This window comes from Ascaphus truei, chromosome 10, assembly GCF_040206685.1.
Source record: "Ascaphus truei isolate aAscTru1 chromosome 10, aAscTru1.hap1, whole genome shotgun sequence".
In the NCBI taxonomy this organism is placed as follows: domain Eukaryota; kingdom Metazoa; phylum Chordata; class Amphibia; order Anura; family Ascaphidae; genus Ascaphus; species Ascaphus truei.
The window spans coordinates 49373674-49400324 of NC_134492.1; the positions used below are offsets into that span (position 1 = coordinate 49373674).

At 46.6% G+C, this 26651-nt stretch overlaps 1 protein-coding gene across 1 annotated transcript in view; it reads right to left on the bottom strand.

The window, feature by feature from the left end:
* The window catches only part of HMCN1 (hemicentin 1), a 302818-nt gene that overhangs the window by 153120 nt on the left and 123047 nt on the right, over positions 1-26651 (bottom strand). The window contains exons 35-42 of the mRNA XM_075616900.1: positions 22605-22756; positions 10599-10722; positions 7905-8006; positions 6137-6313; positions 5015-5166; positions 2865-2988; positions 2378-2553; positions 115-211 (exon numbers count right to left, since the gene is read on the bottom strand). Of these exons, the coding sequence (XP_075473015.1) occupies positions 115-211; positions 2378-2553; positions 2865-2988; positions 5015-5166; positions 6137-6313; positions 7905-8006; positions 10599-10722; positions 22605-22756 (1104 nt within the window). The remainder of the gene's footprint in view (positions 1-114; positions 212-2377; positions 2554-2864; positions 2989-5014; positions 5167-6136; positions 6314-7904; positions 8007-10598; positions 10723-22604; positions 22757-26651) is intronic.

Sequence of the window (26651 nt, forward strand, 5' to 3'; positions counted from 1 at the left end):
TCTTTTGTTTGACCCAGTATTTGGCAGTTATTATGTTTTACGGGAACAATAGGGAAGATATAAGGGCAGTAAAACACACCATAAATGAAACACTAGAAAAAGCGTTTTCCATACCCAAAATATTTACATTGTAGTTTTTTTCCATTTTTCCAGCAATGTTATTGGCTTCGCAGGAATACCGTCCAGTGTCTCTTACCTGGGCACCTTCAATCTAGAAACAAAATATATCAAGAATACATTTACAGTAAAGCAGGAGTTTGGGAGAAATTACAAAAAAGCCACATTGAGGCCCATACACTAAGCGTCGCAAATGGCTTTTTTGGTGCATACAGTAATTGACACAGGGAAATCTCATTTTAAATTACGCCTGTGTGCGCCTCTGTATTAAGCGGACATTTCTAGTTCTGGGCCAGCAGCATCAGATATCATTTTTCTTGTGCACAGAAATGGTCTGCGCTGAGTGTACGGATGTGAATGGTACTGTATGTGCTAAACAATGTGCGCCAAAAAAAAGGAGAAAGTTCCTGGAAATCGGTCGCCAAGTTCAACTTGGCGTAAACGCTAAAAAGTCGGTTACCCGTGTCAGCGCAGAACGAAGCTGCTGTGTATCAACCCAGAAATATATCCGACGCAGCGCGGATGTTTCATGATATCATTTAACAAAATGTATTCTTTTTACAGTATGGATATTATAAATAATAATACACTAACAAGAGATATTTACTAATAAATAAAATGTAAAAAAAAACATCATTTACATTTTATCCATCAGATATTCAGTACGAGGTGTCGCAAATTATTTTAAACCACAAATTAAGTGTTATATGTATGAATGAAATCTTTTTGTGTAGGTTTGTATTACTTTTTAGAACTTACATTTTGAAGCACAATTTGTTTAAAAATAAAATGTTAGTATGTAGTCCCCATTATATTCTATTTACAGGTGTGGCCTTAAAGCTGCAGTTCAGTCTTTTTTTTTTTTTTTTTTTACATTTATTTTTTTACTTCAATAGTTTTATTTGTGCAATCTCTAATTACCTAAAGAACTGTATAGCTGCAGGTCAATTCGTTCTCCATGTATTGATAGGTCGAAATTTGGTGACATATTAAAAGCTGGGATTTGTTTATATTCTGCTTGTCAGTCAGTGGAAGCTCATGAATATTCATGAGCACTCCTGCACTGACATGTGCTAGAGGGAGGGCAGGGCTGACAAAGGGGTGTGCCAGGGCTTGTGACAGGACAGGAAGGGGCAGTGCCTTAGCAAATGGCTGTTAAAATAGAATACAAGAAAATTGGTCTTTCAAAGTTGTTTTTTTAAAAACAGAAAATGCTAAAAGTATTTTTTCTTACAACAGAACTGATTTATTAAAAAAAACACACATGCAGGATATAGACTGAACTGCAGCTTTAATGTTCCTTGCGACTATGCGCACTCGCACACTGCGCACTTTATGTTGTGTTATCTGAGGGAACAAAGTCACGTACCACATCTCTATCTCCTGGTGGCTTTAAAATTATTTCAAAGTTAAAACTCTCACTTTCTCAGAATTTAATTGAAAAGAAAAATACCAAAGTCATTTGGAGAATTGTAGCTGCCGTGGGTAGAACAATGAGGCCCAAGACGGGGAAGATGCACTTTTGTGTTAATTAAGCAATAATGGAATAAGTACCCGCACCCTAAACAACAAACGCGCAGCACGCACGGCTGCTTTAAAAAGCGCGGCAACCTCTAATTTAACGTATTCAACATAAAGAAAGAAAAAGCGGCACTGCGAGGGTACAGGGGATATGCGCACAAACACAACAATAACAGTCACTCAGCGCCATATCTCCCCGAAATGACCCATGTGGCCAGACTAACTGTTTGTGCTGCTGGGAGAAGCAGCTTTATCCTGTCCGCAGCATCCTCTGACACTGAGAAATCTCTTCCCTGCTGGTGCTATTGGGATAAGACCGGACCCCCTGCAGGCAGTCGCGGCTTTTGCAGTCCCCGGAGCCTGCGCGTTTTGCTTTTCTTCCCGGGGCTCCGGGTACTGTAGGTCTGGCTACGATTGTAACATCGTTTTCTTTCAGCAAACAATTGGCTATTCGTACAAATACGCATATAAACATATACCGGGAGATATCCAACAAGGCAATAACACAGTTACCCAGCGCATTTCTCCCTCTGGGCTTTCTCAATGGCTGATAAGATATAACCCATTTCTCTCGCATTAAATACCAGGGGATTGGTCTAAAACATGTCACTGCCATTAAGAAAGTAAACTAACATTTATATTTTTCTTACACTACATTTAACCTAAAATAACTGGATTGCTGCTAAATTTGATCAGGGCAACTGCTTTTTATAACTTTAGACGAAGTTCCTACACATACCTTTAGTATACTTCCATCTTCAGAAATACTAAGGCCTGGTTTCTTTACCAAGGGTTTCCAATCTTTGTACCAGGTTAGCACCGGAGGTGGAATTGCATTACTCTGGCATTTTAACACAAGGGTTTCACCTTTTAAGGTCGATATGTTTTGCTCCTCACCCAGGATGTTCGGTGGTACTATAAATGATTAAAAAAAAAAAAAAAAAGACATAAATCAATGTATTATTTTCTATAGATACAGATCAGTGGTTGAGGTGGATTAAAGAGTAGTGCCTCCATGTATTAATGTGAGAGTGAGCCCATCGAAGGTTGTCGGCGGGTGGTCCAGGCCTCTTCCTGCACTGGGCCAGAGACAACTGTCTGACCTCCACCCACTTGTCGGTGGCCCTGACCAGTAGTGTCCCGGTTTGGGAGTCACAAGGCCTTTGTTACATGTTCTCTTGGCAAAGAAAATGGGAGAACATTGTTAGGACGCAAATGAAACTTACCATGAACTGATAAGTCGATATCCTTCTGCTGTTCACCTGCAGCGTTGACTGCAACACAGGTGTATTTTCCTGCATCTCCTATCTGTGCATTCGTTAATGCAAGCACTCGCCCTCCTGATAGAATCTGTGTAATAGATAAACGTTACATTGTATTGTGTACATGGTATTTGTGATACTGTACATACAAAAGGCATTGATAAGGGACAGTGTGAGGATAAACACAGAAGAGATTGGAAACAGGTAGAAGGTTACCTGCTCCAAACATCTGACAATCTATGTCTAATTCCTTTTCTATAATCTATGCAAGTACTGTAACATTATCTGAAGCTGTACACGCCTTGTCAAGGAAGCTTTCAGCCCCATTCAAAATAGTAAGGGCTACAGACACCATAGGAAAACAAAAAGCAGAGCTGGTACAGGGGTATATTTACTAAGTGGTGCTATTCCAAAAGCTATCTTCCAGCATGAGAAGACCCATTGCAACCCATTCGCATGAATGCACCACACAATGTCTTCCAGATCCAGATAATGTGTTATGGAACAGCAGCCCTTAGTAAGTGGCCCATACTTACTAAGGGCTGCTGTGCCATAACACATCTGGATATGGAAGTGTAAGGGATCCGGTCCTGAGTTTGGCTGGAACTCATTGTTGCAGGGCTATGGAGTTTCCGACAAACTTGAACCTGCAATCTGAATCACCTGCTCTTGGTGTTACTCTGCAGCCTGCTTGTTATGCAGCTCTGGTCTCATTGGCCGTCTGTGCTATTTAGCTGCTGTCCTTCCCCCCAGGAAACTGCTGTACATAGACTTTCTCCAAAGTAACTGTGCTGGCCACAAGCTCGTCTGTTTGGCCAGTCTTGGCCTTCTTACCAAAGCTTCTAGTTCCTGGCAGACTTCGCCTTCGCCGCACTGAAGCGCCTACACTGAAGCCCTCAGTGTTTCTGTGGCCTGTCTGCATTTCCTGTTCCCAGTGTCCTTCCAGTAGCCTCCGCTACTCACAGCCGGCTAGGGAGAGCTGTTCTGTGCTGAAGCGCTGGATCCTTTGAGCTATACCTTCTGCATTATTCCTGCTTCCAGTAGCCTCCACTACTCGCAGCTGCACCCGGCAAGGAAGAGCTGTTCTGTGCTGAAGCACTGGATCCTCTGTTCCTGTTCCCTCCTTCCAGAAGCCCTTCTCCGCTGAAACAGCTTCGCTCAAGTTTCCTGATGATGACCCCGGCCCGTGACCTGTACTACGCTCCTATTCCACTCGCCTGGACCCCAGCTTGTGACCATCGCTCCTATGCCGCCTACCCTGACCCCGGCTTGTCTACAGATTACCCTGCCTTCTCCAACCCTGACCCGGCTATGCCCGACTACGGACTACGCAACCTGGACCCGGCTTCGTGGTCTAAGGTCGGTGTATATCTATCCCCACCTCATCCCAGTGGTCCAGCCCTGGTTTGTGGTGAGCATAACCATTACAGGAAGACATTGTGTGTACATACAGTAGGTTGGTGAAAGAGATAAACATATCCTTTGGTTTCTCTCCATGCCACTGAAACATCTCCGTGAAAATGTGTATTTCTACTGCCACTGAAGACAGACACAAAGGTAGCAGAGACAACGAGGGCTTCCAACCCTCACATAGATCCTACGAGCCGAGTATACTGTATGTTTCGTGGGAGGTAAGGGTGGGATGTAATAGGGTGCCGGACAGTGGAGTATTGAATGTAGGGAGAACATTTGAAGAACACACAATGATATAATTGTTACAACAACAAAAATAACATTAGTTATGTGGAGTCAGCACAATGTTCATCATTAAAGTCTTTGGGATCTTCCTTCTTACCAAATAGAGTGGCTGAAAACATCAACATTATCCTGTGGCTAGCACCATATGTGCAACAATAATATTTCACGGTACTCAAAATTGACTATGCTTATAGTTCCTGCTTGAGTTTAAGCCTTGCAGAAAAAGCCACTGAGATTCACACAGGAGGCATATACATAGGTATAAACCATAGAGATGCACCAGTATAAGCCATAGAGATGCACCAGTATAAGCCATAGAGGTGCACCAGAATAAGCCATAGAGGTGCACCAGAATAAGCCATAGAGGTGCACCAGTATAAGCCATGAAACCCAGTCTATTCCCAACAGTACAGTACCTGAATTCCATCGGACAAACTGGAGACGGGGCTGCCATCTTTTAACCACGTTAAACTAGGTGCAGGGAAGCCCGTGGCTTCACATTCCAGTCTTATCAGGTTGTTAACTATCACAGTCACAGTGTCACTGCCACCAGATATTGATGGTGGGACTGTAAGAAAGAAAAGATTGTTATATTAACATAAGAAACCTAGCACAAATGTTAAAATAAAATCATGGATGTATATCTTTTTTTTATAGCACCATCAATGTACATAGCGTGTCACAGAAGTAATACACGTGACATAATAATATAACACATAATGGGAATAAGTACTGTAGTTCAGACATAAAATTAACATTAGGAAAATGAGTCCCTGCCCCGAAGAGCTTACAATCTAAGTAGTAAGTAGGTAGACCGTACAGAAACAGTAGGAGGATGTTCCGGTAAGTGCGTCTGCAGGGGCCACGGTCAGTGCATCTGCAGGGGCCACGGTCAGTGTATCTGAGGTGTATAGTATCGGCCACAGAGCTATCCATATGCTTAGTTAAGGATGTGTGTTTTAAGATGAGTCTTAAAGGTGGATAGAGAGGGTAACAGTCAGATATTTAGGGGAAGGGCATTCCTGAGGTGTGGAGCAGTCAGTGAGAAAGGTTTTAGGCGGAAGAGGGTGGGTGTATACAGTAGCGAGAAATTAGGGCTGAGACGTAAGAAGGGGCAGAGGAGGGTATTGCCTTAAAAGAGAGGAGAATTTTGTGTATAATATGGGATTTAATAGGAAGCCAAGAGAGGGATTTCAGCAGGAGAGACGCTGAGACAGATTTAGGAGAGAGTAAAGGGATTCTAGCACTAGCGCTCAGGATACATTGTAGGGGAGACAGGTGAGAGGCAGGAAGGCCAGGCAGCAGGAGGTTACAATAGTCAAGATGGGAGAGAATAAGGGCCTGCATTCAAGTTTTAGCAGTAGGACTCATGGGAGCTGTATATCAAAATGTTGCCACTAAACTCATTCTGTATGGTTCTATTCAATATAGTAAGACATGAGATGATGTAGTTAACAGCACAGTAATGTAAATGCAAATGTATAACAAATAAAACACCAAAGCAAAATGTTCCCCATGAATGTGAGCTTCATTCTTACCGTGAACCTGCAGTTTGTAAGTTAGTTCCGCTGCACCTGCTATGCTGACAGCTACACACTTATAAACACCGGTATGAAATATCTGGGCACTGTTAATCTGAACAATTTGCCCGCGATTCAACAGGCTTTCTTCCGCAGTGCTTGTGACGGGGTGGTTATCTTTGTACCATGTGATATCTGTAAGGAAAACACAGTAACATCTGTTTGTGTGCATGTACAGTAATACGTTCTCACACACGTTATATATACACCATTAGTTTCAGTCTACAAATTGTACATAACATCAAGGTTAATCCCAAGGCCTTTTTATCCATCTTTTCCTTCTTTCCACAAATTCACGTCAGTCCTTCTTGTCTGATAATGATGGTGTTTAACACCGATTCAATAAAAAACACTGGTCATTGGATAACAGTAACACAGACAGAAGAATAAATGAAAAAGGAGGTTTTTACCAACATACAGTAGGAAGAGTTTCCTCAATCATTATTATTATTAAACGTTTGTACAGAAGACAGGAGGACAGGGTGAGATTAGGGCATAAAAAGATAACATGCTTAAAACAGACTGAAGCTTTTTACAAAAGGGCCTTTAAAAAGCAACAGAATAATGTGATGTGCCAAATTATAAATATTCTCATGTGTACTTAACGGGCTGAAGGAGCGATCAGGGTGTAAAGGCCCGGACTATGAAAGCAGTGATGCTGAGGCCGAGAAGCCTGGCTCATAACTCAGTGACATATCCATATTCAACCGGCTCATGTTTGTGCCGACGACAATTATTTGCCTGTGTGGTTTTCGTTAAACGCTGTGTGTGAATGCACATGAGGGAGAGAGGATAAATGTCTTATTAGGAGCGAATATTTCACCCATCTCTAATTATCTCCCTGTGCCTCATGCACTAACATTAGATTGTAAGCTCTGTGGGGCAGAGACTTGTTGTACCTGCAAAATGATATGTGCACATGGTCAGTGCTATATATAGGTTATATATAATTTTACATGTTTAATCAATTCATCAGTTGTGTATTTAAAAGGAAATGTCCCTGCCTGCTTGATCGCCTTAAATACCCCCCACCTAAGCTGTAATGGTAATTTGAAATTTTCACCTCAACTATGGAATCTACAATGACCCAAATTGCAGCTAGAATCACATACTGTAGCACTACCCATGCAAGTAGATTTGCTGTATGTTGTGATACCTTTAAACGGATTGGGATTAGATGAAAATACCGTGTGCAGAGCTATAAAAATCCTCGTAGGTTTCTTCTTCAAATGTACACCACAATATATTATCCCATCCTTTTATGTTGATCCGCTGAAAGGTATCACTACTTATCTGGTTCTCCCCAGGACCAAAATGGCCACTAGTATTTTAAACGACCATATCCATACCCGTACAAATAAAATAAAACCAAAACGCAGATATCGCCAGACGTTTTCTCCCACGCTGCCGGGGATGGCCACGTGAAGGCGTATTCACGCCCAAACTCACTAGCAGTGCTATTCCATGGGACACTTTTCCGATAGCGGAAGATAACTTGAAGGGGCCTTAAGGTGTCTGATACAGTAGCACGGTTTAGTAAACACGGCCCTTTATCTTTTGAATAGAAAAATGAGTCACGAGGTTAAAATAATAAATAATGAATAGATCACAACAGCTATGGTCCTGCTCACGTGGCCGCGGAAGATAGCCTTCAATGCACGTCCGGTCTTCTCTGCAGCGCAATATATTATATTAATAATAATACTACCATGCACGTAATACATACCAGGGGGGGGATTTCCTGCTGCTTTACATTCAAGTTTCACAGGGTTATTGGCAAGTACAGTTTCATGGAGGATCTGACCCAAATTCTCTATTCTGGGGGGTTCTGTGAATGTAAATATTCAATGCATTAGAACATTGCTTCTAGTACAGAAACATAGCTATTCCCACAGGAAGATAGAAGGTATACAGTATATCCTTGTTGTACATGCCAGTACATGCCAATGCATTATCCCAGTGACATTTTAAAAGACAGGAACACAATGTTATGTATAACGCTAAAATTGGGACGCACCAGTACAGGAGTGGCCGACACCGATTCTCAAGGGCCACCAACAGGTCAGGTTTAAAGAATATCCCTGCATCTGCACGGCTGGTTCAGTCAATAACTAAGAGCAGGAAAGAAGCAACCAGGTACCCGGTCTTACAAAAAGTTAATTTATTAGCAAATCCAGCACCAACGTTTCGACTGCGTACGCAGTCTTTATCAAGGTGAGGGCTAAATAACAGGCACCAAAGTGAAGAATATATATACCCCAAGTACTCACCTGTAACCTCGCTACAGGTGTCCCATGGTATGAATGCTGTATCAGCCCTGATGTCCCCGCTACGACGAGTGTCCGCGCATGTGCATAGCGGCCAGAGTCCCCAGGCGCATATCGCGGTCCACGCATGCGCGCCGGGTGCAGACTCATCATCTTGGATGTGCCGCATGTGCACGCAACGCGCAGGCAGGTCAGTGCACCACAGCGCATGCGCATGACGCTCAGACCTCAACCGGTGTACTGCGCATGCGCGAAAGAAAATGGGCAACAAACACCGCACAGCATACACAGACGCACTATGATTATTCAGGGAGACCCAGCCCGCCACACCTCCACTGCCTAGGCAACCAGACGCCCAGCAGTGGCTAATGGTAATGATCATACAGCGGAGGTAGCAAGGAAAATGGCTGTACCACACAGCAATAGAATAAAGAAACAGAAGACCAATCCCTTATACAGTGTCCCTGTGTACATCCCCAAAGTGACAGGTAAAAATACCATTTTTGGAAGAAGGAGCATCTCAGTGAGTAAAGACACTGACTCTGGCACTGAGTGTGAAGCAGGGGAACCTGGTTCAATTCCCGGTGCCGGCTCCTTGTGACCTTGGGCAAGTCACTTTATCTCCCTGTGCCTCAGGCACCAAAAGCATAGATTGTAAGCTCCACGGGGCAGGGACCTGTGCCTGCAAAATGTCTCTGTAAAGCGCTACGTAAAACTAGCAGCGCTATACAAGAACATGCTAAAAAAAAAAATTAAAAGCCCAAAGAGGTAACATCTACAACAGTAATGTCCAAATAACTTGTACACCAAAAAGACCAACAAAACTGTGAAACCCCTACCTAACAATAACACTAGATTACATAAACAGACTAACAAAAAGAATAAGAATCTAACACGCATGGAAGTTACGCTGAAGTGAACCAGCAGCCAACCAGAGCCGTTCTGGGTTCATATTTAGGACTTCCAGTGAGCCTGAGTAGATGCACCGGCAAATTGCCTTTATTATCACCTTCAATTGTGTGCCTGTAACCCTCTCTGCGTTCTCAGTCAATGACTGGGCCACTGATTTAACCACCTGAGCTGAAGCAGGGAAATCCTTAAAACAATCAGATACGTATAAGTATTTTAAAATAATATTTTAAGCATTTAACATTTCAATGGTAAACAAAAGCACTGGGTTCTTCTTTACCATCTTTAGCTCATTTCACCCAAACATATTAGTGAGCCACCCAAACTGTTATCTTATCTCTCTCTTATATTTGCAAAGTAATTATGATGCCATCATTACTCAAACAGATAACCGTACGAAGCTGATATGCTTGAATCTGGTGACCAAAAAGAAACAAGAAATATTTGATTTTCCCAAGATAGAAATAAGACACTTATTATCAGGCCATTAAATCTGCCTACGGATCCCAAGTACAGTACACTGAGGGATGCACAGGCATGCCAGGGGCCCTAATTATGTACTGTACATGGCATGCCAGGGGCCCTAATTATGTACTGTACATGGCATGCCAGGGGCCCTATTGATGTACTGTATATGGCATGCCAGGGGCCCTATTGATGTACTGTACGTGGCATGCCAGGGGCCCTATTGATGTACTGTATATGGCATGCCAGGGGCCCTATTGATGTACTGTATATCAGTAGATGCCAGGGGCCCTATTGATGTACTGTATATGGCATGCCAGGGGCCCTATTGATGTACTGTATATCAGTAGATGCCAGGGGCCCTATTGATGTACTGTATATGGCATGCCAGGGGCCCTATTGATGTACTGTATATGGCATGCCAGGGGCCCTATTGATGTACTGTATATCAGTAGATGCCAGGGGCCCTATTGATGTACCAGCTTAGTCATCACATAAATACTCCTTATTTACATCATCCTTTTTTCATTTGTACTGCAGTAAAATCAATCATTATTACTCCTGTTGGAGCAAGTATTCCCATTGTTATCTCAAACCACTGTAATATTGTACAGTATGTAATCAACGTGCTACATATATTATTACAGTGTAACATCATTAACATCATCTGTTTATAATGAGTAAATTCCCTGCATTTTCCAGGTGCTAATTTTCCATCTCCTTTAGTCTTTGTGTCCACTGTGCTTTCTTAATTTGGTGCTAATTGGAAGAGACTTTACCATAAACCTCTAACGAAACGGTTTGCTCAGCCTCCCCAGCTGCGTTTGTTGCCACACAGGTGTATCCTCCACCGTCTTCTAACAATGTTTTACTGAATTGCAAAACTTGCCCGAGAGCCTCCACCTGTCAAATAGAACGCAGAAAATATTATCTTCCACTGACAGGCATCTCTGCTAAAACATCATCATCATCATCATATTCCCACTAAAGTAACACGGAGAGCCAATGTAAGGCTACACTCACTAAGCCAATGCAATGTTCGTTAAAGGACCTGTACTTTTAAAATATAAAAATGTCCCCTGTAGGGTGTCTCAGGAGCCGAACCGCATTCATTTCAGCTCCAGGAACACCCTGAGATACTTACCAGAGAAGGTGCAGCCGCTATCCCTCTTCTGTTGTAAGCTTCCGCATCATGCGGGCCAATAGGAAGCAGCATGGGATGACATCATGGCTTCCTATTGGCCCACGGGATGAGGGACCTTTAAACCGTGCTCAGCGGGAGCTGCTTTGGGGGGTACCTTCCGAGGTAAGTATCACGGAAATCAGGGTGTCCCCAGAGATAAAATTAATGCGGTTCAGCTCCGGAGACCCCCGGCTTCAAACACACCAGAGGTCCTTATTCTATAACCCAAGTTACTCAAGCAAATAACGTGACGTTAACCAGATTTTACTCCCGGAAAAAGCATGGCGATATTTTTAACGCTGTTATTCTAATCTGAGACATACATATTAACTCTTTACAGTCTGAGTGATTTGCAGAGCGAGAGGCCAGTTACTTACACACGTACAAATAGATTCATCTGTGCTTCACAGGGTGTGATACATAACAAATATGCACAAACAAATCATGTAAAATTATTCATAGGAATGTAATTTGCATTTTTACCAGGTATCGGAGGTGGGTTCCTAGGTACAGTACCTCCCCAGCAGAGTATAAATTAACCTATATGGGTAATCTCTTTTTGAGTAATGTCCCATTATTTGCCCTGATCTAACACCGCTTAGTTAATCAAGGCCGTAATGCCTTATTGTTTCTAGTCCGATGCGGACAATGGGGATTTGCGGCTTTATACAACCGAATGGTCACATCGCATTATGCAGACCTAACTTTATTCTTTATTATCAGAGCCAGGCAAAGGTTCCACGATGAGAGAATTCCATGTACCATTCTGCAGATGGTCTTCAAGAAAAAAGAAACCATTTGGGGCCATTCTTATTAAGCCATGCTACTCCATAAGACATCTTCCAGCCCATTCACCAGAGGGCGATACAGCACCACTTAGACAACATGGCGTTACTCTTCACTTCCCAATTAAAATAGGACAGCCAGACATTGAAGAGCTCAATGGCTGCAAGGCCAATGAAAAAGCACCAGCACATAAAGATATTCACTTTCATCATTAGTGGCAGGGGCAGTATTCTTACCCCCTGGTGTAAATGGACCAGCTCATGAAAAGACTCATTAGAACACACACACACACACATTGCCAGGAATGATCCTATTCAAACTGCTGTGAAGAAGTATTACTGGTGCTGGAAAAGATGTTAGTCACCTTTTTGTAATGGCGCTGAACACTTCTCCAGCACTGGGATGCTGTTTCCGGAATAGACAGTGAGACAAAGGTGTCTCAGCCTTTAAAACTTTGCTTTGCTGTGTGAGAATAAGTGTTACTGTACATTAGGGATTACATGGGATACTAGGGACTTTGGAACGAAACTTCTGTATCAGAGAACAGTGTGTTTCCCTTCAGCCGTGTCCGGCACTGTGGGACTGGCTCACTGAACCCACGTAGCTACGTGTGCTACTAACATATTAGCGAAACGCATCCCAAACAACAAACATGAACCTCATTCTGACAGTACCCCTATAGCCCCAACCGCTCCCACCACTGCCCACAATTTTCAATGTGTCCCAATATCTGGAGAGGAGATTACACAAGTGCTCCTCAAATTAAAACTAAGCAACCAATGTGGAGTTGACTTACTGCAATTGAAGTTCCTAAGACTTGGTGCCCCAGCCATTGCCAAACCAATTGCTTCCATAGTCAACTCTATCCTGTCTGCAGGCCATATCCCTAAGACCTGGAAAACTGCTAGAGTTGTCCCAATCTTCAAAAGTGGGAACAAAAACACTGTCTCAAACTACAGGCCAATCTCTCTTCTCCCAATCCTATCCAAAGTCATGGAAAAATGTGTCCACTCCAAACAAAGTGATTACTATTCCAAGACAAATTTCCCTAGCCAATTCCAATCTGGCTTTCGCCCCAAACACTCCCCGGTAACTACCCTGCTAAAAATTTGCAATGAAATCCAGTGTGGAATGGAACGGGGACAACTCACTGGTGCAATATTCCTAGATTTTGCAAAGGTTTTTGATACTGTTGATCATGCTATCCTGCTTAACAAACCCCAGTGCTCTGGAATAAGGAAGCATGCTTTAAACTGGTTTCAGTCCTACCTATCAGGTAGATCCAAACATGTGTCTATCTCAGGCTCTAACTCCAACCCCTTTGATATCACCTGTGGCGTCCCGCAAGGCTCTGTTCTGGGGCCACTACTCTTCTCAGTGTTCATCAATGATCTTCCTACAGCTTGTAAGGAAGCTTCAATCACATGTATGCAGATGACACAATCTTATATGCACACAGCTCTAGCCTCTCTGACCTTGAACACATACTTCAATTTGGCTTTTTGAGATTTACAAATTGGATTCCCCCCCCCCCTAAAACATTTTTTTTTGTTTGTTTCTTAAACACTGACAAGACTAACAATTGTATTTGGGACCAAGGCTAAATTTCTAAAGCTTCCAATGACTGAGCTGCAGATCAGAACCAACGCTAATACATTACCACCCTAACTCCTGTTACTAGTTTTAAATACTTGGGCATATGGTTTGACTCACATTTAACATTTGGGATGCATATTGATATAGCACTACCTTGCGTTAGCTTCCAATAACCCAACGTTAATTTATGTATTAGGTGGCGTTAGCTCCACCCTGACCCTGATATATGAGAGAGAGAAACAACATGTGGAGAGACACCTGTGATCAAAAAGGGGCACACCTGAGATACCTGGGAGATATGCTAATAGGATAGGCAAAGTATATTATAATAATATATCTCCCAGGTATCTCAGGCTCTCTCTCTCATAACATTTGTAAAAAGAGCTAAAGCAGCTGAGTCCTACAGTAACTATTCTGTGCAATGAATGATTACTTACATTATTACATAGGGCAGTGGCGCAATTAGAATTGCTGACTGGGGGTTGCAATGTTTACCTACCCTCCCTATCTATGCAGCGTTGTCATGATATATCACTGTCACATGGTTGCGTATTGCTGCCATGTGATGTCACTGGGTCACGTGATGGTGCGGTGTCATGGCAACATGTCGCCATGTGATTCAAGTCACCATGACGACGCAACGTCAAATGACGCCAATGAGGAGGGCTACTCTGTTACAGAGGCCTCGCGCTCTCCATCTGCAATCAGTTCACTGCTGTGGAGAAGTGTGTGGGGCCTCTGTAAGCGCAATAACAATTCTTGGGGGGTACAAATACACCCATGCACCCCCCTTGGTTGTTCTACTTAAATAGGGGCAGCTAAGATAGAAAACCTATTGTATTTGCTTATCTTCCATAGGTCCCCAAATCTGCTTCATTCAGCCCATTGCCATGTGTCATACAGTGGTCTAGCTGCAGACAAGGATTCTGGGTAGTATGTGGCATCACATGAGTTGACTGGGTGTGTCGATTCATATTCATTTTTACATCGACTCCATGGAGCATTAGTGGGCAACAGGCAGCCCGTAGCCAATGCGGCTCTCAGGGACATCACCCGTGGCCCCCAACCGCTGGCCACCCCTGCAGCCCCCTCTCCCTTTCCCCCAGTGCAGAGGGAGCTGGGATGTAGCTGCCGTGGACCATACCTTCTCCCCACCCCCTCACTGCTAAATAGTGGCTCGCACCTCTTCTGTGCTAATCCTAGTCCCTGTGTAAGAAGAGGAGCTGGACACAAATCACCAGCGCGCCGGCATTATGCAGCTGACTGCGGGTATTGTGCGGCCCTTATTAGGGAGTAAAGGCTGCAAGTGTCGCCCTGGAAGTATATCATGTTGCCTACCATTGCCCTAAAGCAGGGGTGCGCAAACTTCCTGCGCTGTACCCCCCCCCCCCCCCCCCTGGCTGCTCTCCCCGTGTTGCGCCCCACCCTGCGGCGTCAAATGACGCCTCAGGGTCATGTGACGTCACGTGACCCACAGCATCATTTGATGCCGCATCTCCATGGCAACGGGCGTTAAATGACGCCGTGGGGTCATATGATGTCACGGCACATGGCCGCACAGAGTCATCTGATGGCACGTTGGCATGGAGAGGAGTGGACACGGAAGCCGTGCAATTTAGCCGCCCTCCCCCCCATAAAGTCATGCACCCCCATGGGGGTGCCCCCCCCCCCCCCCCGTTTGCACACTGCTACCCAAGAGCAGGGGTCTGCAACGTCTCAATGAAGAAGCGCCATTTTATAAAAAATGTCTCTCTCCAAAATATTCAGAGAGCCGCAGCACATGCATGAATATTACACCCCCACAAATACATATACATACTGTACACACACTAATATAGTATATACTGTATAAGCACAAACATACAACAAAATATGTGGGGGAATAAAATGCATTCCACAATAATAAAATCCCTTTATTTTGTTTTTTTTCATTGTTCTGTGCATTCTGTGCAAAACAGTGTCATTAACAAATACACAATACATGGGTACAGTCCATACATACACTACACCCCAAAAAACACCTACACAACCCCCCCCCCCCCCCAAATACACACACAAACACACACTCTCTCTAACCCACACAAATACAAATATATATATGTAACGGGTATTCCACCCCACCCAATCGCATATATATAGTGTGGGTGAGTAGAACATGCGGTGTTACCGGTGTGGTGCGTATACCTGCAGGCTCACAGGAAGTCTGAGCCTCCGCTAGTGAGAGCCTGGGGTGAATCCTCTGGAACAGATCTTCTTTCAGCGCCTCCACCTATGTAGGATTCTATGGAAGTGTAGAATGACCCTACATAGGAACCCAATCAGAAACCACACACACAGTGATTATATAACTAAGGACTTTACTAACGAATAATAATGATAACCTGTGTCTCTCTCACGGTGAGACACTAACAGTGACGTCTCGCAGGACGATTCCCAAACACTAGGTGATCCCACCCAGTGTCCCAAGAACCCCACCCAATGTCCCGTACTCCTACAGAGATAGTCAATGGGTGACTGCGCAGTCACTAAGAACCTCTAGGCCTGTTGGTGCACATGTGATGGTATAATACCTGCCGAGCACTCCGGTGCTCGGGTCAGCAACAAACTTCTCAAAGGGTCAGACGTGTGATGAGTCCGTCTGATCCTCCAACCGAACTCCTTGCACGTGCGGACCATTAGGGCGGTCCCACTCTGGAATCGTCTCTGTGGACCCCAACGTGGGTCCAACCGCTTCCACAGGAACAACAGCAGCCGCTGTGTCCCTATCTATATAAATGGTACTAACGTGACAGGAACCCTAACCTAGGGCCTGTCCCTGTAGTACAGCAACCTGTAGTGGCTTGGGGAACTCCTAGGGCCTGCAGGGGGTAATGACCTGTCCCACTCCCCCAACTACCCAAGTCCCTTCGGTAAGTGATCTGGAATGGACTAGAGTACTCTTCCATGCAGTACTTGGGCGTCTACCTACTGTTGGCTAGCCTAGTGCAGATCCTCTCCAGAATTCCTGACCTCGTTAACAGGCTATCCCTTCAGGCATCCTACCCCTAGCGCTACCTCAAGGTGACTAGAACAGCTATAGCCCTTCTCCAGACCCACTACTCTCTGACTAGTCCCAGCGCCTACCGCAGCAAGCTGTAACTCACTGGAGGCTGCAGCCAACGTGCTGCGCAACAAGGTGCCTGCCTATCAGACCTCACAGCACTGCTCGCTGTGACCCTGACAATGCAGCACTCTAACAACACTAAGGGCAGCGTCCCTATCTTGGGCCTCCCTCAGTACTTAACCCACTACGCTAGCGGGGGGTTGGGGCCTACCTGGGGTGTGGGTACCTATGGGGTGCAGGAGCTGCTCTCACTCCCCGCACCCTTCTTCCCTCACAGCTCCCTAGCTCCAACTCTCTATCACCTTCTGAACAGTTACCCACCCAACTAGTGGGGAGTTGGGGTCTACCTGGAGTGTAGGTACCTATATGGGGCAGAAGCTGCACTCGCTCCCTACACCCTACTTCCCTAACAGCTCCCTGACTCCAACTCTCTAACTGCAGACTTCCTTCTCTCAGCTCCCACTAATGTAAGTGGCAGGGTCCCTAACCTGAGGGCTGCCCCTGGCAACACTCACCTTACTGGGGAGCTGAGCTATCCTGGACCAAAGGGGGTGCTGGCCTAATACAGGGGAGTCCCTCTCTCCTGTACCCTACCTCCTTCCCTTGTCTGCCTCCTTGCTCTGCTTCTTCCTGACTGACGTGACTCATGCAAAGCCCGGGAAATGTATCTCTTTTCCTCCAGGGCAGTCCTACATCTCTATTGGCTCCTATCAAGCACCTGGTGCCTGCCTCGCTATGCCTCATGGGAATTGTAGTCCCGAGGCCCCTACAATAACATTGGGACCGCGTGCGTTCCTCCCCTCTGCCTACACTAACTCCTAATGGCCGCCTCAAGCTCTCCCTATGCTTCCCTACTCTCGCGCGACCTCCTAAGAGCTGCCTTAGCTCCCTACCCCTATCTGCGCATGCGCGACCTATCTGGGGCTCTCCTGCCCTCGCGCGATCACTGCGCATGCGCGAGTGGTTGCGTAATGGCGGCGCTCTCCTCGCCGGCCGCCGGGACCTTAGAGACGCGACCGCGGCCTTAGCAATGGCCCGATCGCATCCCCGGCAACCGGCCCGCTCGCGGAGACAGCGCACCGCTCCCTGCAACGGCCCCCACCCTTGGGATGGCCGTCGGGTCTGCCGCTGGCCTCCGGCAGTACCCAGCATCGCTTGTGCCCACGGAGGCTCCCGAGGGGGTCGCAGGGGGCAAAGGGTGACCTGGCTACACTCTCCCCCTGGTGAAACACCCAACGCCCTCGCTTGGGGAACGACATAACAGGGCACAATTTCACACACTGACAAATGGCATGGCATACCCCGTACACTTAACAGATCGGCTTTAACCTCACCAACACATGTCACATCACACCCCATAATTCCCGAGGCTAGCTGAGACCATTTGTGGGGTGCCCCTAACTGATCAGGTGGGGGTACCTCACTTTTGCGTCCGTGAGCCTCTCCCAGAAAATTCTCTTGAAGAGCACACTCTGGGGTGACAGTTACTGGTTCAGTACTACTTCCTCCCCCTGGTGGAAGGAATAGCACAGTGTCTTTCAACCCGGTCTTTACCTGGTCATCCACGCCTTGGAAACAGCAGGCCAGGCGGCCAAGACCTTTCCCACGGTCCACTACTTGGCGGATGTGCCGCTTCTCTTTCAGCAAAGTCTCTGTTTCACCTGTCAGGGGGTAAAGGGTAGATACCTTACCACTGCGGTGATTCACGGTGTCCAACAGGTCCTCGGGGACGCTGTCAGTTCCCACCTTGGTGGTATCGGAACCTGTCCCCAACTCTTCTGGGACAGTCCACTCACTGACTCGAACTTCGGGAGCGTTGGATCCCAGTCCTGGGACCACTTGTGTCGGAGCACACGGGCTCACACTCCGCTCAGAAACCGCAACTCTGGCCTTCTTCACGGCCACCTCCATCGGAGCCTGTGGGGGGCAAGGGGGTTCCTTACCACTCGGCTGGCTTGCGATGGGTTTCTCTTCTTCTGGCACGATAGGCAGTGGGCACTGGTCCACTCGCACCACTGGACAGCTATCTTCTAATGAGGACACCTCCGCCAGGACGCGATGCCGAGGGGAGCCCTTCGCCCGGGCGACCAGACTTAAGGAGCCATCGTGCTCCACGGTCACCTGGAGGCTCACCCCCAACACCCCTGGGGCAGTCGACTCACCCTTGTTGTCTGTAGGTACTGGTCCCAAGCCTAGGACCGATGGTACCTCTGCAGTAGGTCTGACTGACCATCGAAGGGCACACGGGCCCACAGCAGGGTCCGCAACATCGGAAGACACCTCTTCCAGGGTACACGGACCCACAGCAGACTCTGTATCCTCTGCATTACCGCTGGGGTGGTTCGCCGGTAGGCGCATCGCCACCGATGGGACTTCCACCTTTTCCCCGGAAGATATCATGACAGTATCCTCCGCAAGGTAGTCACCAGATTCTTCTGTAACACAGTCAGTGGTTGTGGGTACGAAGCTGGCGTGCTCCGGTACCTCCACTGCGGTCACGCTCTTCTCCGCCAAGGGTTCACTTAGCTCCTTAGCTGGCTCTGTAGGCTGGGGTACAATAGGCATCAAGAAAATTGCACCGCAACAATCACATTGAGGTTCCCATGCCAGTGCACCTCTAGGACAGTCACAGGTGGGGCTAAAGCACTGCGTACACGGCTCCCCATCCACCTCGGTGATCCTGAAGTCTAGTGGCACTTGGGACATGACGGCTCCCTCCTCATAGGCTTCTTGCAAGCAGGGGCACAGTAGCATAAGGAGATCTATTCCTGGCGCTCGCATGGGCACATACACATTAGGGTGTATCCCCTGACAGTCTATCTCATCACCATGCATCATCTCCTCCTCAGAGATCATCTCATCCTCAAAGATCAGAGTGTCTATCACAGCGTCCACGTATGGTTGAAGATAACCGTGCTTGCTCCCCCTGGTGGAATCTAAAGGAAGGGCACTTTTTACTGGGGAGTGGTTTTCGCTCTGCCCTGAGTCACTCACATCACAGGGGAGGGGCTCTGACTTTCGCGCCAACCCCGGACAGAATGTTGCGACATCTTTCTGTGCAGGCTTGCAGTCAGCAGCACGTGCGCTCTCCTGATTTGGCGGGAGACGCCATTTTGCTGGGTCGGCATAGACTAGGGGGTACCCTTCTGAGGGGCCCCCGGGCATGAACAGTGCGGACGGTGCCTCTGCCAGGCATATATCCTCAGTGTGAGTCACTACAAACAAAATGGTTTTCCATGTGGACGTGGGATCTTGTTCCTCCTCTAAGACACATGCCCACGGCCACCCAGGGATTTTACACATATACTCCCGGACTTTAACCGCGGGTATACTATCGGGTATGCCTCCTACCGCCACTACCTGGCCAGGCTCCATATACTGCCTCAACGCCCAGGCAAGGACCTCGTCTCCGGACTTCACAAACATAGCGACAAAAATAGGGACGGGACAATTTAGAAAAAATGGACAGGGCACCCCAGGTGTATCTCAGCAGCGCCTCCAAATGTAACGGGTATTCCACCCCACCCAATCGCATATATATAGTGTGGGTGAGTAGAACATGCGGTGTTACCGGTGTGGTGCGTATACCTGCAGGCTCACAGGAAGTCTGAGCCTCCGCTAGTGAGAGCCTGGGGTGAATCCTCTGGAACAGATCTTCTTTCAGCGCCTCCACCTGTGTAGGATTCTATGGAAGTGTAGAATGACCCTACATAGGAACCCAATCAGAAACCACACACACAGTGATTATATAACTAAGGACTTTACTAACGAATAATAATGATAACCTGTGTCTCTCTCACGGTGAGACACTAACAGTGACGTCTCGCAGGACGATTCCCAAACACTAGGTGATCCCACCCAGTGTCCCAAGAACCCCACCCAATGTCCCGTACTCCTACAGAGATAGTCAATGGGTGACTGCGCAGTCACTAAGAACCTCTAGGCCTGTTGGTGCACATGTGATGGTATAATACCTGCCGAGCACTCCGGTGCTCGGGTCAGCAACAAACTTCTCAAAGGGTCAGACGTGTGATGAGTCCGTCTGATCCTCCAACCGAACTCCTTGCACGTGCGGACCATTAGGGCGGTCCCACTCTGGAATCGTCTCTGTGGACCCCAACGTGGGTCCAACCGCTTCCACAGGAACAACAGCAGCCGCTGTGTCCCTATCTATATAAATGGTACTAACGTGACAGGAACCCTAACCTAGGGCCTGTCCCTGTAGTACAGCAACCTGTAGTGGCTTGGGGAACTCCTAGGGCCTGCAGGGGGTAATGACCTGTCCCACTCCCCCAACTACCCAAGTCCCTTCGGTAAGTGATCTGGAATGGACTAGAGTACTCTTCCATGCAGTACTTGGGCGTCTACCTACTGTTGGCTAGCCTAGTGCAGATCCTCTCCAGAATTCCTGACCTCGTTAACAGGCTATCCCTTCAGGCATCCTACCCCTAGCGCTACCTCAAGGTGACTAGAACAGCTATAGCCCTTCTCCAGACCCACTACTCTCTGACTAGTCCCAGCGCCTACCGCAGCAAGCTGTAACTCACTGGAGGCTGCAGCCAACGTGCTGCGCAACAAGGTGCCTGCCTATCAGACCTCACAGCACTGCTCGCTGTGACCCTGACAATGCAGCACTCTAACAACACTAAGGGCAGCGTCCCTATCTTGGGCCTCCCTCAGTACTTAACCCACTACGCTAGCGGGGGGTTGGGGCCTACCTGGGGTGTGGGTACCTATGGGGTGCAGGAGCTGCTCTCACTCCCCGCACCCTTCTTCCCTCACAGCTCCCTAGCTCCAACTCTCTATCACCTTCTGAACAGTTACCCACCCAACTAGTGGGGAGTTGGGGTCTACCTGGAGTGTAGGTACCTATATGGGGCAGAAGCTGCACTCGCTCCCTACACCCTACTTCCCTAACAGCTCCCTGACTCCAACTCTCTAACTGCAGACTTCCTTCTCTCAGCTCCCACTAATGTAAGTGGCAGGGTCCCTAACCTGAGGGCTGCCCCTGGCAACACTCACCTTACTGGGGAGCTGAGCTATCCTGGACCAAAGGGGGTGCTGGCCTAATACAGGGGAGTCCCTCTCTCCTGTACCCTACCTCCTTCCCTTGTCTGCCTCCTTGCTCTGCTTCTTCCTGACTGACGTGACTCATGCAAAGCCCGGGAAATGTATCTCTTTTCCTCCAGGGCAGTCCTACATCTCTATTGGCTCCTATCAAGCACCTGGTGCCTGCCTCGCTATGCCTCATGGGAATTGTAGTCCCGAGGCCCCTACAATAACATTGGGACCACGTGCGTTCCTCCCCTCTGCCTACACTAACTCCTAATGGCCGCCTCAAGCTCTCCCTATGCTTCCCTACTCTCGCGCGACCTCCTAAGAGCTGCCTTAGCTCCCTACCCCTATCTGCGCATGCGCGACCTATCTGGGGCTCTCCTGCCCTCGCGCGATCACTGCGCATGCGCGAGTGGTTGCGTAATGGCGGCGCTCTCCTCGCCGGCCGCCGGGACCTTAGAGACGCGACCGCGGCCTTAGCAACGGCCCGATCGCATCCCCGGCAACCGGCCCGCTCGCGGAGACAGCGCACCGCTCCCTGCAACGGCCCCCACCCTTGGGATGGCCGTCGGGTCTGCCGCTGGCCTCCGGCAGTACCCAGCATCGCTTGTGCCCACGGAGGCTCCCGAGGGGGTCGCAGGGGGCAAAGGGTGACCTGGCTACATATATATATATATATACACACATATACATCATATATACATTAGGCCTTTCTCTCTCACTGTCCTGCTGGTGGCTGCGGGAGGGGGTGGTCGGGCCTCTTGTTGCCGCTGGGCCCGACGTCTCCCCAGCTGCTTGCTGCCTCTCTCCTGCACTGTCCCACGCCAGGGTCTGTGACGTTGGCTCACGCCGTTGGCATCGGTGTAGGACAATAGGCAGCAGCTGGGGGTCGGCAACCTGCAGAGAGCCGCAAGTAGGAGTGGAAAGAGCCGCATGCTCTTCCCTACCCCTGCTCTAGAGCTTCAGAGGACCCACTCCATCTTTTTGGAGTCCCAGTTTGTATGCAATGTTACATGTGTTGTTATTCCTTTACAATATCACTAACACGTATACAGTACTTACTTTGATATTTCCTTTGGCCGCATTGAAAGGATGTCCATCTTTTAACCAAGTGATGTGGGGTGTGGGAATCCCACTTGCTATGCATTGCAATGTTGTAGGCTTGTGCATCACCACTGATATCTGAGATGGTGCAGATTTGATAGTAGGACGAACTACAAAGCAAATAGAAAATGGCACCTTTGGCATTCGGAAACTTAAATGAATGAGTATACATTGCACACGTAATCACACATTTCTTCAATGTTTGAACAATATTTAAAATAGAATCGGCAACTAAAGCTGGAAATTCATTTAGCGTCGGTTGAGGGTTATAATTCAAAGGCCATTAATGCCTGACCGGGGTGCGATACCCTGCATCGCCGCTTGCTAAATCTACCCCATAGAGAGAAGGGATTTATTTACAAACGCTAAACAGGGTGCAACGTTTCTTGACATTTTGCTGATGCTTACACAATTTAATTTACAGTCACCTCTCACCTTTAGATCAAACCAACATTCATTGAGATCCAGAATATATGGGAGGAGCTAAAGCTGATCGACCTCAGCTTGGATACACAATATGAGATTCCCTGGATACTCCCATATTTATTTATTTCTAACATGTTTTACTAGAAAATAACACATTGAGAGTTACCTCTCGGATTCAACTATTCCAACCCATGGCAAACCAGAGGACATAATAAACAGCCTCCAACACACAACATGTGTCCTGGGGCCCCTTCCATCGCGAATTGCAGAAGACGAAATACTCTGCAGCGCTATCCTCCAGAGTGTCAACCAATCAATAGATCAGAGCAAGTTGCCGGACAACCCGAAATCTGCCTTATGTCGACCCATTCTCACAAAATCGACACTAGATACCTCAGAATGGTTTCCAATCTCCCATTCCTCTAAGGCCATCAAAAAGGTGATTGAGCTCCAACTACAAACCCACCTTGTACAATAAAAATCAGACAGGCTTCAGAAACTGCCGTGTTAAGTGTGATAGACGTCTATGGACTGAGCATTTCCATCAATTCTTATTCTGTTTAACCTCTCGACTGGCTTTGATACGATAGCCTCCTACTACTCAGGCTGAAAACTGTTGCAGGGATAACTGGCCAAGCCCTCAACTGGCTAGTCCCATTCGAAAGCACAAGCTTCCAAAAAGGTATTATTACTATGTAAGAATGGGCTCTCATCATCTGCAACCTACATTAAATGTGGAGTGCTTCAAGGCTCCATCTCTCCACTCTCCTCTTTAACATCTATATGAAGCCATTGGGTCCCATCTTTGCCAGACATGGCGTCACCAAGATGCAGATATGTGACTATTATTACTCTGGATACACCGTCTCACTCAGCTACTATTGCACTGTAGGTATAAGAACATGGATGGATGACAGTTGGTATAAACTAAACATGGACAAGACAGAACGCCAGAACGAAACTGATAAACTGAAGGACTTGAAAAACATTGAAATCAAATATCACACAACATCACCCTCCAAAACAGTGGAAAGCCGGGACATCGCCATTGATAGTAATCTCACAATGGAAGAACAAGTCAAACAGCCAGTAAATCCTGCCTCTACCACCTCTGCTCCATCAAGAGACTGAAGCATCTCCTTAGGGAAGAAGACCTGTTGAAGGTGACTGTCATGATAGAGAGGATTTGGCCCGGGATTAAAGGGGTTACACCCCCATTTGGCCACCCTCTACTCTCATCAGGGAAGCAAGGGGTTAACTGGACTGAGGTCCATTAATGTGTTTTGCCTTGCTTCAGTACCCAAATGTTTATTCCCCTGTGTAAATGTATTGTGTTATCCTGGTGTTTGCAGTCACACATATACTAGGGTTGATGCGGGAGGGAATGGGGTTAATAGTTGAATAGTGATTCTAGCCCTTTGTTTAAGTTACCCTCAAAGATGCCTGCCTACTAAGGAATGCGACCAAATGTTTAGGAAGCTGGAGTGGTTTGTGAGTGTTAAAACTCACACTTACAAACCATAGTTTCCTGCCAGACACTCCATTTGGTAGACTGGCCAAACTCCCCTGATTTAGGAGTGGGGCTACAGAATGAGTGACCTTATTAAATATAAGAATATTATGAGATGTCCTCGGCTGAACGTGCTAAAAGCTACATATGTGTATTCGTGGGACTGATTCGCACATAAGGATTACAGACACATGATGTTTAGCCAGTACTAAGAGCCAGATATTAATATCTCTCTTACTTTTAGTATTACACGGTAGTATTTAGTCTCATTGGGAGCGTCATGCATGACGGAATGTATAAATATGGCTCGCGTGCCAGTAAGTACTACTGAACTGAAGTTATGAAGTTATTTACAGTGTATATGGAATTTTGGATCTGCTCTGAAAAATGCAGACCCCCATCTGCTATGTTAATAGGGCAGGGAGAGCATCCTGCAAGAATTAACATAGCCCGGTGATCAAAAGGTAACTGCCCTAATTGTTTATACTGGGGGCAGGAACCAAGGAACTGAGTGTTTTTAAGTGTGATACTTCACACTTACAATGGAAGCTAAAATCTGCTTCAAAGAGATTTTTTCTAGCCAACTCGGCATCTTGAGTGCAAGAGAAGGGTTGAAATGGTATATAAGTCAGAGTCACCCCTTACTCAAAGGTCCTTCATGTGTCTTCATGTGTCTTCATGTGTCTTCATGCATGATCTTCATGCATTGCTTTGATGTCAACATCTGAAACTTAATTATGGAAGAAATGGCCCATCCTGTATCCTGATGGCTTTCTTGTCCTAACCTTTAAGTAAGTGTCCATATTTTGTCTGTTATTTGTATATCTCGTGTGTTCACTTTTTCAAGGAATAAATTATATTTTATCATATCTAAGTCTCGTCCAGTTCAACCCAGTTATATTTGGTGGTGTATTATTATAGCCTGTCACAAAGCTACCGTCACAGTCACCCTCTCCCTAATCCCCTCCAGACTTATTATGGCAACTCATTCTATCTCATCAATTCTTTGTAGGTAAATCAGAATACCACAGCTAAAACCATTAGAAACCTGCACAAAATACGACCACATTAGTGGAGAGAGAGAACTGAGAGAACTTAATTGACTACCAAACAGACAAATTGCGTTCAATGTCCTCTCTACGATCTACCATCACCAACATCTCAGAACGCATCACTTAATATCAGCCAACCAGACTACTCAGATCACCCAATGCACTACTCAGAGTTCCTACATTTAAATTCACCAGGATTGGAAAACAGAATTCTCAGCAGAAGGGCTCAGACCCTGGACCAACCATGCTATTTACATCAAGACTGTTCCCACCTTCCAAGAATTCAGGATATTACTTAAGACTATCTCATTTGTGAAGCGTTTGGCCACTAGCCACAATTGCTCACCATATTGATCAGCACTGCAAAATCCTTGGGTAACCGGCACGCAAAAAAAAACATTGATTGATGAATTGATTCTGTGTTCTGCACCTCTTTGCATTGCCAGCTTCTTAATTGCATCAAAATTACCTAGATGAGTTTGGAGATCCTCCCATAATTAAGTACAGTACTATCAGCAGTAAATATCAGGCCCCTTTTTTGTGTGTTATGAAAGGAGTTTGAGTTTCTTTTTACCCCCTGCGATCAGGTAGTCTAAAAACTAAAACAAACTTTTCAAGTTGTTTTAATTTATTGTCAGGATGATAAATCGTGCATTCATTGTACGTACATGACCTCAACTGGTTTTAGGTGGTTTTTAAGTGAGTTTATAAACTGTTCACACTCAGTAGTACTCAAACGAACAAATCCTTCCATTATGCAAGATACAGCAAAGATAGAGAACCCTTGAGTGTATCTGGATGTCTTCAACAGGTCCCCCACATTTAATTCATTCACCCCAGTATCACATGCCAGAGAGTGATTAAGCTACAGACGAGGCTTCTGGGTAAATGCAAATGAGCACATAAGGTACTGTAGGTCGCTTTTTGCATCCTATAGAAATGTCACCCACCGCTTGTACAGCCTGGGAAAAGAAAGTCTTATCTTGGCTTTCGGTTCTTTATGTTTTGTGAAAATTG